The 16,335-nt window shown below is 41.0% G+C and overlaps 1 protein-coding gene across 1 annotated transcript; it reads left to right on the top strand.

Moving 5' to 3' along the window:
- Positions 1-15,118: 15,118 nt before the first annotated feature.
- LOC138896347 (secreted RxLR effector protein 78-like) lies at positions 15,119-15,905 on the top strand. Its single transcript, XM_070181147.1, has 2 exons — positions 15,119-15,493; positions 15,777-15,905. Exons 1-2 carry the CDS (start codon positions 15,119-15,121, stop codon positions 15,903-15,905), a joined length of 504 nt encoding a protein of 167 aa, XP_070037248.1.
- Positions 15,906-16,335: the final 430 nt, after the last annotated feature.

Raw genomic sequence — 16,335 nt, 5'->3', positions numbered from 1 at the left:
AATTCTTTTAATATTTTATGTGCTTCTTATAAGACCATTTTGGTCTTTTGTAAAGAAATTTGATCGGGCCGTCTTTCCTTTGTAAATGATTTTGACATGAATATAAAAACTTTTCTTCCTTTCATATCTTCCGAATCTTTCGCCTTTTGTTAACTTGTACAAAGGTCAAAAGTGCCTTAGCATTGAATAATTCTTCGGAGGTCCAAGATCGAGATAGTAAGGACCGATAGTGAGTACTGCACTTGACCGTTTCTTATAGGTAGTCCCCGAGTGAATGTTTGAACACGAACTGAGGTGTCCCTTAGGCTTGATAGATAGATGTCAAATGAAATGATCCACTCATACTTGAAGTAGAGTAGCCTTTTTAAGCTTGACACATAGTCCCCGGCTCGGGGTAATAGTTAGAACTTGAATTAATGTGGCCCTTGGGCTTTGTGGTTGAGTGAGAATGATTTCTCGGGCTCGAAGTAAGAGTAGCCTTTAGACTTAATGGTCGAGTGAGTATTTTCTCGAACTCGAAATAAGAGTAGCCCTTAGGCTTAATGATCGAGTAAGTGTTTGCTCGAACTCGAAGAAGGGGTAGCTCTTAGGCTAAATGGTCGAGTGAATGTTTACTCGACCTCGGAGAAAGAGTAGCCCTTAGGCTTAATAGTCGAGTAAGTGTTTACTCGAACTCGAATTAAGAATAGCCTTTAGGCTTAATGGTCAAGTGAGTGTTTGCTTGAACTCGAATTAAGAATAGCCCTTAAGCTTAATGGTCGAGTGTTTGCTCGAACTCGAACTAATGTAGCCCTTAGGCTTTTTGGTCGAGTGAGTGTTTGCTCGAACTCGAAGTAAGAGTAGCCCTTAGGCTTAATGGTCGAGTGAGTGTTTGCTCGAACTCGAATTAATGTAGCCCTTAGGCTTTATAGTCGAGTGAGTGTTTGCTCGAACTCGAACTAAGAATAGCCCTTAGGCTTAATGGTCGAGTGAGTGTTTGCTCGAACTCAAAGTAAGAGTAGCCCTTAGGCTTAATGGTCGAGTGAGTGTTTGCTCGAACTCGAACTAAGAATAGCCCTTAGGCTTAATGGTCAAGTGAGTGTTTGCTCGAACTCTAAGTAAGAGTAGCCCTTAGGCTTTAATGGTCGAGTGAGTGTTTGCTCGAACTCGAGTTAATGTAGCCCTTAGGATTTATGGTCGAGTGAGTGTTTGGTCGAACTCGAAATAAGAGTAGCCCTTAGGCTTAATGGTCGAGTGAGTGTTTGATCGAACTCGAAGTAAGAGTACCCTTAGGTTTAATGGTCAAGTGAGTATTTTCTCGAACTCGAAATAAGAATAGCCCTTAGGCTAAATGGTTGAGTGAGTGTTTGCTCGAACTCGAAGTAAGAGTAGCCCTAAGGCTTTAATGGTCGAGTGAGTGTTTGCTCGAACTCGAGTTAATGTAGCTCTTAGGCTTTATGGTCGAGTGAGTATTTACTTGAACTCGAACTAAGAATATCCCTTAGGCTTAATGGTCGAGTGAGTGTTTGCTCGAACTCGAAGTAAGAGTAGCCCTTAGGCTTAATGGCCGAGTGAGTGTTTGCTCGACCTCAAAGTAAGAGTAGCCCTTAAGCTTTAATGGTCGAGTGAGTGTTTGCTCGAACTCGAACTAATGTATCCCTTAGGCTTATGTGGAGCTCGATCTCGTTGATTTTTCGATTGGCAGTCCCCAATTTATGGGGTAATTTTTCAAACTCCGGTCATGGTCGGCCCTTAAGCCTGTTTGCATAATAGATCACGAAATAGAAGAATCTTCTTGAGATATGAGATATTCGTAAAGAAGAAATTTCTCTTTAAAAGTCATTATACATGTGTTCATGTTTTGTGCCAGGGCTCGAGCAAACTACGCGGGCATAGTTCGTTTGACCATTTGGCCATTATAAATTTTTTCTATCGAGACCCTGTTGCCATGAAGTAACGTTCTTGTATCGAACTTGATATATTCGAGGGCAATGCCCCACGGTATTCGATGTTGATTGTAAAGAGGCCTCAGATACTGTTGAATTATTCTAAGTTAGCACGATCAATGGTTGCCTCATTAAAAAACTTGCCGAAAAACCCATTTGGGATAAAACCGGTCTAAGGGAAAAAGAGTGCAACGAGTGCTTTCAGACCTAAAGGCTTCGAGTTGAATAATATATCCCTGTTTCTGGTCGAATACCTGCAAGGGTTAATTTCAAAATACAAATGAACATGGGAGGGTCGTACCTTAGCAGTAGTATTGTTTTAGGTGTGATACATTCCAATTGCTCGGCAGTTGTTTGTCGTTTATCATGCCGAGTTTGTAGAATACTTTTCCGACGATTTCGAGAACCTGACATGGTCATTCCCAGTTCGGACCCAGTTTCCCTTCATTCGAATTTCGGGTGTTGAGGGTGACTTTCCTTAGTACCAAGTCCCCGATTTTGAAATGTCGAAGATTGGTTCTTCAATTGTAGTATCTTTCGATCCGCTATTTTTGGGTGGCTAATCGGATGAGAGCGGCCTCTCGTCTTTCGTCCAATAATTCTAGGCTCGTGTTCATGGTCTCGTTATTCGACTCCTTTGTTGCATATTGAAACCTGATGCTAGGTACTCCGACCTCAACCGGGATTAGAGCTTCGGCGCCATAGACCAACGAGAATGGCATTGCTCCGGTACTAGATTTCGATGTTGTGTAATATGCCCATAGGACCTCGGGTAGTATTTCTCTCCATTTTCCTTTGGCGTCGGTCAATCTCTTCTTAAGATTTCGGATAATAGTTTTGTTGGTCGATTCGGCTTGTCCGTTTCTGCTGGGATGGTACGGTGTTGATAGGATCCTTTGATCTTCTGATCTTCGAGAAATTTAGTTACTTTGCTGCCGGTGAATTGTTTTTCATTATCACATACAATCTCGGATGGCATCCTGAATCAACATATGATGTGATCCCAAATAAAGTCTATTACTTCTTTTTCTCTGAATTTTTCGAAAGCATGTGCTTCAACCCATTTAGAGAAATAATAAGTCATAAACAAAATAAATTGAGCTTTACCTGGGGACGATGGGAGGGGGCCGACGATGTCCATTCCCCATTTCATGAAAGGCCATGGAGATAGGACCAAGTGGAGTAGCTCCCCGAGTTAATGAATCATGGGCACATGTCTTTGGCATTTGTCGCATTTTCAAATGAACTCGCTAGCATCCTTGCCCATATCGGTCCAATAATACCCTGCTCTGATTGCTTTGTGGATCAGCGAATCGGCACCAGAATGGTTTCCATAAGTGCCCTCGTGAATTTCCCGTATGATGTAATCGGCATCTTCTGGTCCCAAACATATTGCCAATGGTCCATCGAACGTTCTTCTAAACAGCGTTCCGTCTTCGGACAGGGTGAACCGTGCTGCCTTTATGCGCAAAGCTCTCGATTCTTTTGGATCTGAAGGAAGCTCCCCATTCTTGAAGTACTCTATATATTTGTTTCTCCAATCCCAGGTTAGACTTGTGGAGTTTATCTCGGCATGACCTTCTTCGATCATCGATCTTATGAGTTGTACGACAGTCCCCGAGTTGAGTTCGTCATCTTCGGCCAATGAACCTAAGTTTGCAAGAGCATCGGCTTCGTTGTTCTGTTCTAGGGGTACATATTTCAAAGCCCATTCTTTAAATTGATGTAGAGTCACCTGTAATTTATCCAAGTACCTCTGCATTCGATTTTCTCAAACTTCAAAAGTCCCGTTAACTTGGTTTACTACGAGGAGGGAATCACACTTAGCCTCTACGACCTCCGCTCCCAAGCTTCTAGCTAGTTCGAGACCTGCAATCATGGTCTCATACTCGGCCTCATTGTTAGTCAATTTTATAGTTTTGATAGACTGTCTAACTATATTACCGGTGGGTGATTTTAGTACAATGCCTAATCCGGACCCTTTCGTGTTCAAGGCACTGTCCTTGAAAAGGGTCCAGATTCCCGAAGAGGTACCCGATTTTATCAGTAGCTCTCTTTCAATCTCGGGTACGAGGGCCGGCGAAAAGTCAATCACGAAGTCCACCAAGATTTGAGATTTGATAGCGGTTCGGGGTCGATACTCGATATCGTACCCCCCGATTTTTATGGCCCATTTGGACAATCGACCCGAAAGTTCGAGTTTGTACAAAATGTTTCGAAGAGGATAAGTTGTTACTATATGTATCGGATGAGATTGGAAATATGGTTTTAATTTCCTAGCAGCGCTTATTAAAGCAAGCACTAATTTTTCTAAGTGTGGATATCTAGTTTCAGCCTAGCCTAAGGTCCAACTGACATATTAGATAGGGAATTGCGTACCTCGTTCTTCTCGAACCAGGACTCCACTTACCGCTATCTCCGAGACAACTAAGTACAAGTAAAGTTGTTCGTCCACTTTCTGGGTATGGAGCAGGGGCGGGGTCGATAAATACCGCTTTAGTTCTTCCAAAGCCTGTTGTCACTCCGGAGTCCATGCAAAGTTGCTTTTTTTCTTAAGCAGTGAGAAAAAGCGGTGGCTCCTATCTGAGGATCTCGAAATGAATTATCCCAGGGCGGCTATCCTCCTTGTTAACCTTTGCATAGCCTTCACATTATCTACTACCGTGATGTCCTTGATAGCTTTGATTTTATTGGGGTTGATCTCAATTCCTCGGTTGGACACCATGAAACCAAGAAACTTTCCTGAGCCAACCCTGAATGCACATTTTTTGGGGTTGATCTTCATATTGTACTTCTTTAGTACGTTGAAAGTTTCCGGCAAATGCTTTAAATGGTCATTTGCTCGCATGGACTTAACTAACATGTCATCAATATAAACTTCCATTGATTTTCCTATTTGTTTTTCGAACATTCGATTTACTAGGCATTGATAAGTTGCACCAGCATTTTTTAGACCGAATGGCATTACGTTATAACAGTAGGTACCGTACTTAGTGATAAACGAGGTCTTTTCCTGATCCTCCGGGTTCATCTATATCTGGTTGTACCCAGAGTAGGCATCGAGAAAACTGAGAGTCTCGTGGCCGATCGTGGCATCGATCATACGATCGATGCTTGGCAAAGCAAAAGAATCCTTAGGGCATGCTTTGTTCAGGTCTTTATAATCTATACACATTCTAAGTTTGTTTCCTTTCTTAGGGACTACCACCACATTTGCTAGCCATTCGGGGTATTTTACTTCTCGAATGGATCCTATTTTAAGTAGTTTGGTTACCTCGTCCTTGATGAAGGCATGTTTGACCTTGGACTGGGCCTTCTTCTTTGCTTTACCGGATGGAATTTTGGATCGAAGCTCAGTCTATGAGTGGCTATTTCCGGTGGAATTCCTGTTATGTCAAGATGGGACCAAGCGAAACTGTTCATGTTAGCTATAAAAAATTGAATAAGTTTTTTCCTGAGCTAGGGATCTAACCCCATGCCCAGGTATACCTTTCGCTCTGGTAGATGTTCGATTAGCGTGATTTGCTCCAGTTCTTCGACTGTTAACTGGGTAGCGTTGGAATCATCGAGGACCACAAAAGATCGAGGGACTCCATAGTTATCGTCTTCGTCAGTCTTTTGATTCTCTAGTTGGGTCGAGGCTGACGTTTGTGATTGCTATTTGGTATACTACTCCTCCTTCGAATCTGATCCCTTTGTCGATGATAATGAGGATATCAAAATCAATTCATCGATGGCATACATTTCTTTTGCGGCTGGTTGCTCCCCATAGACCGTTTTGATTCCCTCCGATGTTGGGAATTTCACAACCTAGTGGAGGGTCGAGGGCACTGCTCTCATGTTGTGGATCCATGGCCTCCCGAACAGGGCGTTATATCTCATATCGCCCTCGATTAAGTGGAACTTCGTTTCCTGGAGAGTCTTGGCCACGTTTACTGGCAAGATTATCTCGCCCTTAGTAGTTTCACAAGCCATATAAATCCATTCAGTACCAGGGTAGCGGGTACGACCTGGTCTTGTAGACCGAGTTGCTCTACGACCCTTGATTGAATGATGTTGGCTGAACTACCTGGATCAATTAACACACACTTAACTTAAGTTTTATTCATAAGTACAGATATTACCAGTGCATCGTTTTGGGGTTGCATGATTCCTTCTGCGTCTTCGTCGCTAAAGGACAAGGTTCCTTTAGGTGTGTAATCCTGAGTCCGAGATCGCTTTTCTATTACAATAGACATCTTACTACGTTTAAGCACCGGACCCTGAGGATATCGATCCATCCGATGATCATGTGGATGATGTGTTGTGGCTCTTCTTGTTCGTTTTGTCTATTGTAATCTCTATTTTTGAAATGGTTTTTGGCCCGGTCACTTAAAAGTTCTCGAAGGTGCCCTTCATTAAATAAATGGGCTATCTCCTCTCTCAACTGCCTGCAGTCTTCGGTTCTGTGGCCATCAGTGCCATGATATTTGCACATTTGATTGGAATTTCTCTGGGCTGGATCAGACTGCAGAGGTCGAGGCCACTTAGTATCTTTTATGTGTCCGATAGCTGACACGATGGCGGATGCATCGATGTTGAAATTATATTCTAATAACAATGGTGCTTTCTTAGGTCCGATATGCTTGTCAAACCTATTCTTGTTCATCAGCCCCCGAGATCCTTAGCCTCTATCACTTCTCCTTTCGCCTCGTACGGAGTTACGTGTAGGTTCTCTACCCCTATGATCTCTGTTATACGGCCGATATCAGTCCTTGTTCGACCTTGGTTCTCGGTCGACGTCCCTTTTAATAATGGACCCAGAACCCAACTGGTCGTCTTCAACTCTAATCTTCGATTGATATCGATTGTGCACATCGGCCCAGGTAACAGTCGGGTACTCGACCAAATTCTGCTTTAACTATCGTGAAGCCATCAAGCTTCGTTTGTTCAGTCCTTGAGTGAAAGATTGTACAACCCAATCGTCTGTGGCCGGTGGTAGATCCATTCGTTCCGTTTGGAAACGAGATACGAACTCTCTTAGCATCTCGTTATCTTTTTGCTTTATCTTGAAGAGGTCCGACTTCCTGGTCTCTACCTTTATGGCTCCGGCGTGTGCCTTTACAAAAGAATATGCAAGCATAGCAAAAGAATCGATAGAGTTAGGCGGTAAATTATGATACCATATCATTGCCCCCTTTGACAGGGTTTCCCCGAACTTTTTCAATAGTACGGATTCGATCTCCTCGTCTTCTAGATCGTTCCCTTTAATGGCGCATGTGTGAGAGGTGATATGTTCGTTGGGGTCGGTCGTTTCATTATATTTAGGAATTTCGGGCATGCAAAACTTCTTGGGGATCGGTTTAGGAGCCGCGCTCGGGGGAAAGGCTTTAGTACAAATTTTTTGGAATCCAAGCCCTTCAATACCGATGGTGCCCCCGTGATCTGATCAACCATGGAGTTATAAGTTTTTACTTTTTTGTCGTTTGCTTCAATCCTCTTTTCTCCTGACTCAATTCGTTTTGTCAGATCCTTTAACATCTTAACAATTTCGGGATTAGTCCCCAATTCTTATTCATTTGATTTTACTACAGTTGTCCCCGTTTCGTGGGTGACTTCTCGGGGTGGACCGGGCTCGGCCCTGCTCGGTACCTGGGTTTGGATTTACAACTGAGTTATTGCTACCTGTTGAGCTTGCAACATTTCAAAAAATCATATGCAGGCTGATCCCGTCTTCTCCAACATTTTAGGTATTTCAAACTACAGGTCGAGTTCCACCATAGATGTTGTTTTCGGGGTCGGAACGTTGGTTCGCCTCGATGGCCACATGTGAATTAATGTCAATTGGATTCTGCGGCCCGAGTTCCAAAGGGATCAACGAGTGGCCTTTCATCCCCGTTCGTCGGGTTGTTGTTCTCATCTTGAAGGCCAGCTTCATTGTCAATAGATAGGGCCATTGATTGAGAGTTCGTCGTTTTTAACATGAAATCAAAGACACTTCCAAGAGCAAGTGTAAAATGGTATGTTTTGCAGAGATTCGTACCAAATAACCACTATTATCCTTGGCCCCACGGTGGGTGCCAAACTGTTTACCCGAAAAACGGATAGAGTTAAATTTATACGTAGTTCTAAGGATACGTGGTATAACTTGGTTCAAATTGAAAAAGTAAGTAGAAATATATATCGAATATTGACTGTAAAAAAGGAATGAAATACAAACCAAATTGAGTAGAGAATGATTTATAAACGAGCAAGATGAATCAATGTCCAAAGCTCAAAAAAAGATAATCTCTACTATATATGAGTGTAATAATGTTTGAAATGTGAGAGTATTAATGTCTGAATCTTGAATATTGAATGTCCTTACAGATATGATAGCCACTCTTCATATAGTGGAGGAATCCTACTTGAGATATAATTAAAAATACATAGTGGGGATCCCATGATAGATTAGTTAATTAGCTTTTTCTTAATTCCCGCCGAGATTCTCTCCCCTAGTGTGGCTACAACGGCTCTTTGTCTCTTAGCTCGTTCTTGATCGGTCTTGGATCTCGAGCTCGATGTTGACTCGAGCTCGATATTGGCTCGAGTTCGATATTGACTCGAGCTTGGTATTGATCGGTCTCTGGCTCTTGAGCTCGATAACATCACTTCACATCATAGCTCGATATTGACTCGAGCTTGTTGTTGCCTCGAGCTCGCTATTAATCGGTCTGGATCTCGAGCTTGATAACCCGACTTCACATTATATCTCGATATTATAATGACGACCCTCGGTCCATTATGTTCCAATCTTGACTAATTATACGAAGGACAAAACTTGGTTTTGACCGTATACAATGTGAAAGAATAAAAATAATCAAACCATGAGTTGTAGTTTGGGGTAAATCAATATGAATAGTTTTATTTTATGGACACTTTATTTATTAAAGGAACTATAAAAACTATGAAATCCAAATTAGTACGAGCTTGGGATCTAGAAACTTCGAGAAGATGAATGTATGCAGTCAAATTATTTGTTGAAATACATTATTGGCCTTCTGTATAGTTCAATAGTTTATGTAGTGACGTCCCTTTTTCTTTTTCTTTATTTTTCCTTTCGATCTAAAAACTTATAAAATAGTTCATGTTATGGAAAAACTAATTATTTAATGAATTCGTTAGGGTCGGCTTTTACGATTTGAAGTTAGAAGAATTTGTGTTACATTATACCCATATAGTCATAATTTCCCTGCACAAAGAGATAATTGTAAAACACAATCGCGATTAAATGTGGAAGAGTGAGGTTCACAAAACATAGGTATCAAGTCCGTAAATGTCTCGGTCTCATAGTCAGGCAGGCTTATACTATATTACGCTCACGAACATAATCTTAACTTGAGCCTAACTTCGCGCACCTCCGTGATTCTTTAGGAGGCATCCGTCCTAGATAAACTACTCACCTCTCAATGTCCGTCTCCCAGGAATGATTGGTGCAGAGATTAGGCATCTTTAGTCGAAAGAGTGGTCTTTCAGGAATGGTTGTTGTGTGTCACCACCTTCCACCCATCCTACACATTTGATTAAGATTGTTACTGTAAAACTATATTTAAAGGTGCATGTGGTCTTATCGTCTAACTGTTGGTACTCCACATCTAGAGGCGGAGTTAGGATTTGTAGTTATTGGGTTCGGTATTTTAATTCTTTTAAGTTATTAGGTTCTAAATTAAGATTTTGTACATATTCAATGCATTTCTCAAGATAAATACATAGATTAAATCAAAGTTATTGAGTTCGGCCTAATGTATACACTAGCTCGCCCCTCATTGTTGGCCTAATAGTTTAGTATTTGTCATAGTCATATTGGTGTTTGGCACTCACCATTTCCATGTTTATATAAGCGTTGCTCCAACGGCTAGTTAACGGCTAGATAACGGCTAGTAACAACTAGTTTGACTCTATTAATTATAAAATAACTTACTAAATAATAAGTAGATGTAAATAATATTTTAAAGAGAAAAGATTTTTCAAACCAGGATGGACATTACCTTTTAATATCACTAATTTTTCAATAATCCCCCACATATCTCAAAAGGGATATAAAAAATAAATAGTAAAGAAAGAAAGAAAGAGAGTAGAATTTGCTGAGTTGCGGGTATAATAAAATTCATCTGGTATCTTATAGACTATGAACCATATATAGATAAAATAAGATTTAACTTATAGAATAATTGGTGAAGTTGATAACTTCTATGAACCAAAAATCCTTGTTGTAAGCTAGGGACTTTATTCATCATATTACACCCCTACAATTTCTATTGTTATCGTGGTTTTGTGCTAATAGGGCATGCGCGTGCCTGATTTTCATGAGGGCTCTATAAACTTTGCCACAAATTTTATAGGAGCGGCCCCACTCCACACTCATATAGGTTCATCCATCAAGTGTATTCTGCCGCACAATATACCACCTACAATAGGCTATGGATTATTGGATTAAGAGTTCAACCTCACATTCCTTGCAGTCTTGTACTATATACACACACCAGAGGAAGGGACAAAATTTAATAGTGTATATTTAATCAACTAATGACTTATTAATGCCCATATGGACCTACTTCATGGGATCTCCAATCACATAGATTGGGTTACCATCATCGTTGATATAACTTAAATTGGCAACAATCCCATACCCCTCATGTTTCAGATATTAATTTTCTTCCCAAAGGTTTAGTCAGAGGATCGGCCAAATTCACTTCTGACTTCACATAATTTATGAAAATAATTCCATCTCTCAGCAGTTGTTTTATCACATTATGTCTCAATCGAATATGTCTACTCTTCCCATTGAAGGATCTATTTTTAGCAATGGCTATTGCAGCTTGGCAATCACAATGCATCGACACAGAAGGCTTCGGTTTAATTCCCAGTAGAATGCTTGCCAAGAGATATTTTAACCACTCAGCTTCATTGCCAGCCAATTCCAATGCCACAAACTTAGGTTCCATGGTACATCTAGCTATTATTGTTTGTTTAGCTAATTTTTATGCCACAACAGCCTCACCAAGGGTGAACACATAACCACTAGTGATTTTTGTCCCATCTGAATCAGAGATTCAGTTAGCATCACTATATCATTCTAGTACAATGGGAAATCCACTATATTTAATACCATAGTTCATGGTACCTCTCAAATATTTCATTACTCTTACTAATGCATTCCAATGATCATGAGTCGGGTTTTGAGTATATCTACTCAATCTACACACAACATATGCAATATTAGGTCTAGTAAAATTCATCAAATGCATTAGGCTACATATAATTTGAGCATATTTATTTTGATCTACAACATCTCCTTTATCCCTTTTTAATTGACTACTAGCATCATAAGGAGTGCTTACAGGTCATTAGACTTAAATCGATGCGCAATTCGTGTTTTTGATGTTGTTTGATGTGATTTGAGGCCTCGACTAAGTTCGTATCGTGTTTTAGGACTTGTTGGAATAATTGGTGGAGGTCTAGGGGGCCTCGGGGGCGATTCGGATCAATATCGGATCATTTTTGGACTTATGCAATTGCTGAAGCTCCCCAACTTCTGGTGTCATCGCACCTGCGGTGGGATTGGCCGCAGGTGCGGACTCGCATGTGCGAGCGATGGAGCGCGGAAGCTGAAATGGGCAGTCTAGGCAGGACTCGAAGGTGTGGAAAAGGTTCTGCAGGTGCAACACATTTTGTCACAGGCACGCACGCGCAGGTGCGGTTGTTTGCTCGCAGAAGCAGACTCAGTAGACTTAAGTGAAGTCCTCACCTGCGATGGAAATTCTGCAGGTGCGGAGCCGCAGATGCGACTATGGGTTCGCAGATGCGAAATCGCCTAAGTTCGAGGGTTTGATTTCATTATCCATTTTTTGGACCTAGAGAGCTCGGATTGAGGCGAAATTTTGAGGGATTTTCAGAGGAAGCATTTGGGCAAGGATTCTTAACTCGTTTTTGATTGATTCCAACGAATTTATTGTTTTTAATCATTTAATTAGTGTTTTTAGTTGGAAATTGGGAAAACTTCTTAGGCTAAAAATTAGGGATTTGAAAGGCGATATGAGGTCGGATTTGAGTAATTCTTGTATGGTTGGACTCGATATCGAATGGGTGTTCAGATTTTATGATTTTGTCGGGTTCCGAGACGTGGACTCGGGTCGACTTTTTAGAGAGATTTTTCAATTCTTTGCTAAAGTCATAATTTCATTATTTAAATTAGTTTCCTATAGTTATATTTATAGTATGAAATTATTTTGGCTAGATTCGAGCCGATCAGAGTTGGAAAATCGAGGGAAAGGCCTTCTTATTGATTGATTGAGCGAGGTTTGAGGTAAGTGACTTGTCTAACCTTATGTGGTGGAAATCCCCCCTTAGGATTTGGTATTGTTGTGATAATTTGTGATATGTGAGGGCCGTGTACGCGAGGTGACGAATGTGTACACAGGCTAAATGTTGAAATTCCAATTTATCTAAGTAGTTTTCTTTTTATGCCTTAACTGAGTTACTTTAGCATGTATAGTCATCTTGTTTAGCCTAATTTCACATGTTTACTTGTCTTATCTCTTATTTACAACTTGTACTACATGCTTAGTTGAATTACCTGCTTTTTTGATTCCATATTCCTTATTTAACGGTGGGATTCTTTACTTGAAATTGCTATCCTTGAAATATCGTTGTTTCAGTTGTTATGTTTTGGTTTTCGTGATTATTGTTGAGATGATTGTTTGGTTGTTACATGAGGTTTCTGTCGTGCGGTTGTTATTGTTGCACGAGGCTTCTGCCATGCGGTTGTTATTGTTTGTACGAAGTTTCTTCCGTGCGGTTGTGATTATTGATACGCATGCGGTGGTACAAGGTCTGGGTGTTGAAACACATGCGGTGAGATAAGTTGGGTTTGATACGCGTGGCTAGTAAGGAAACTACTAGAAGTCATGCAGTGTGATAACGTTGGCTAAAACGCGGGATGTTATTTCCAGAAAATAATTTCTTAAAACAAAATATAAAGGATCCCGCTGTGATATAAGGAAAGATTGTAAGACATTTACTTTTGGGACTACGAGGCGGTACCTAGGGAGTGCCCCTGTTGATTTCCTCTATTTGCTGTATTGTTGTTGTTGTTGTTGTTGTTCCTTAACTTGTAAGATTTTGCTTTCCTTTCATGTTGTATTTGTCTTTCTTTGATTCCGTGTTATTACCTTCCGTAAATTCTCATTGATTCACTTCTCTGTCATTTCATTATATTATTATATTTTTTGCCTTGTTTCTTATTATTTCCAGTAGGGCCCTGATCTAACCTCGTCACTACTCTACCGAGGTTAGGTTTGGCACTTAGTGGATACCATTGTGGTGTACTTATACTATGCTTCTGCACATCTTTTTGTGCAGATCCAGGTGCTGCCTACCAGACCAGGTATCAGTGAGCTAGTCCGTACATGGAGATTTCAAGGTACATCTGCCAGCGTCCGCAGACCTCGTAGTCCCTCTCTATCTTTATTATGTTGTTTCTTTATCCTCATTAGACTCTGATGTATAGGTATATTTAGTATTTCTCTTTAGAGCTTGTGACTTATATCTACCAGGTTTTGGGAGTTGTTATACTTGAATTGCAGATTTTATTTATTACTTTTATTGACCTTTGAGTTTTAGCTTAATATTTCAGTTATTCTGCATACTTGTTAGGCTTACCTAGTCTTAGAGTCTAGGTGTCGTCACGACATCCTATGAAGAGAAATTGGGGTCGTGACAATTTTATAGCGTTCGTGGTTATGCGACATGAATTTGTGATTATATCCTTTTTTTCGTGTGTATTAGTATATGCTGATTGTGTAGAATCGTTTTGACTAATTTCGATTGGCTTAAAATTTCGTAGATCCATAGAAAACGTCCTAGTGACCAATACTTGTTGCTTCGCCATGACTTTCGGTTCATTTGATCACGTTTTGTGGTGATGCAACACGAATTGTTTATTATATCCACTTTTTAGTGTGTATTAATACATGCTAATATTGTAAAAAATATTGACGGACTCTGATTGGCCTAAAATTTTATAGATCCATAGAAAACGGTCTATTGATCAATACTCATTGCTTTGCCATAATTTTCGGATTCATTTATGATGTTTTTGGGTCATGCAACACGAATTTGTGATGATATCCACTTTTTTGTGTGTATTATTTAATGCTGATTTTGTAAAAAAAAAAAAAATACGGATTGCGATTGGCCTGAAATTTCGTAAATCCATAGAAAATGGCCTAGTGACCAGTACTCATTATTTTGCCATAACTTTCAAGTTCATTTAATGGCATCTCAAGATCATGCAACACGGACTTAGATTACATCCACTTTTTTGTCTCTATTAGTTCATGCTAATTTTGTAGAATATTTTTTTGGCAGACTCCGACTTACCTGAATTTTTGCAGGTTCATAAGAAAATTCCTAGTGACCAGTACTTGTTTTTTCGACATGAATTTCATGTTCATTTATGGCGTTTTGTGGTCATGCGACATGAATTTATGATTATATTCACTTTTTCGTGTGTAGTACATGATGTTTACTACACACGAGGAACTCGAGGGCCGAGGTGGGGATAAGAGGTTGTTCAGGTTAGCCAAGGCGCGAGAAAGGAAGGCGCGTGACTTGGACCACGTGAAGTGCATCAAGGACGAAGAAGGTAGAGTTTTGTTGGATGAGGGGTTTATCCGTCGAAAATGGAAGACCTACTTCCATAGTCTCTTGAACGAGGAAGGGGACATGAGTCTTGTACTGGGTGATTTGGAACTCTCCGGGAGTTGTTGTGACTTTGGGTATTGTAGGTAGATTAGAGTTGATGAAGTTGAGGAGGCTATGCCTAAGATGAGCAGGGCCAAAGCGACCGGGCCGGATGAAATTCCGGTGGAGTTTTGGAAGAGTGCGGGCAAAGTAGGCTTAAGGTGGCTCACTAGGTTATTTAATGTCTTTTTTAGAACGAAGAAGATGCCTAAAGAGTATAGGTGAAGCACGATGGTTCCTGTAAACAAGAACAAATGTGATATCCAAAATTGCAATAACTATCGGAGTATCAAGCTGCTTAGCTATACTATGAAAGTCTAGAAGAGAGTGGTAGAGCTGAGGGTGAGGAGGAGTGTGTCTATTTCTGAGAACCAGTTTGGGTTTATGCGGGGCGTTCGACTACAGAATCCATCAACCTTGTTAGTAGATTGATGGAGCAGTATAGCGAGAGAAAGAAGAACTTGCATATGGTGTTCATCGACTTAGAAAATATGTACGATAAAGTTCCGATAGAGGTTTTATGGAGATGTATGGAGGCTAGAGGTGTACATGTTACATATGTTAGGTTGATTAAGGACATGTATGATGGAGTAAAGACCCGAGTGAGGATGGTGGGTGGGGACTCAGACCATTTTTCGGTTATGATGGGGTTGCATCAAGGGTCGGCACTCAGCCCTTTTTTGTTTGCGCTGGTGATGGACGTAGTGACGCGCCACATCCAAGAGGAGGTGCCGTGGTGCATGCTATTTGCACATGATATTGTATTGATTGATGAGACGCGAGACGGTGTGAACGCGCAATTAGAGGTATGGAGGGAGATTCTGGAACCTAAAGTTTTCAAGTTGAGCAGGACCAAGACAGAATACTTGGAGTGTAAGTTCAGTGGTGAGACTCAAGGAGGGGAAGGGGAGGTGAGGCTGGACTCGCAGGTCATCCCTAGGAGAGGGAGTTTTAAATACCTTGGGTCTATTATTTAGGGGGATGGGGAGATTGATGAATATGTCACACATCGTATTAGGGCGGGATGGATGAAATTGAGACTCACTTCCAGTGTTTTGTGCCACCGAAACTTAAGAGTAAGTTCTACAGAGTGGTGGTCAGATCAACGATGTTGTATGGGGTGGAGTATTAGCCAGTCAAGATTGCTCATGTCCAGAAGATGAAGGTAGCAGAGATGAGGAAGTTGTGATGGATGTGCAGGCAAACCAGGTTAGATAGGATCAAAAATGAGGTTATTCGCGACAATGTGGGTATGGGCCCTATTGAGGACAAGATGCGGGAAGCCCAGCTTAGGTGGTTTGGGCATGTGAAGAGGAGGAGCACAGACTCCCCGGTGAAGAGGTGTAAGAGGTTAACATTAGAGGGACTACGGAGAGGTAGAGGTAGGCCAAAGAAGAGGTGGGGAGAGGTGATTAGGTAAGATATGGCACAACTTCAGTTGATCGAGGACATGACCCTTGATATGAAGGTATGGAGGTCGAGGATTAGGGTTGTCATGCCCCGACCTGGAAGCGAGACTGGCACCCGGTGCCTCAACTAACCTAGTGTACCAAATTGCGACTAAGGGACTCTGAACATATAATGTCATAATTTGGCCAAGGGTCCACCTTGCAAGACAATTTGCGAAGCAAAATATAAAACTAAATGG

The sequence above is a fragment of the Nicotiana tomentosiformis genome, chromosome 7, assembly GCF_000390325.3.
Source record: "Nicotiana tomentosiformis chromosome 7, ASM39032v3, whole genome shotgun sequence".
NCBI classification, from domain to species: Eukaryota; Viridiplantae; Streptophyta; class Magnoliopsida; order Solanales; family Solanaceae; genus Nicotiana; species Nicotiana tomentosiformis.
Note: the sequence above shows the minus strand (reverse complement) of the source record. Positions and strands in the feature narration are given on the sequence as shown.

Coding starts and splice junctions, on each gene's coding strand:
- LOC138896347 (XM_070181147.1), top strand. CDS start 15,119: ATGGAGCAGTATAGCGAGAGAAAGAAGAACTTGCATATGGTGTTCATC. Junction 15,494..15,776: donor GTGTGAACGCGCAATTAGAG/GTATGGAGGGAG, acceptor TAAGTTCTACAG/AGTGGTGGTCAGATCAACGA.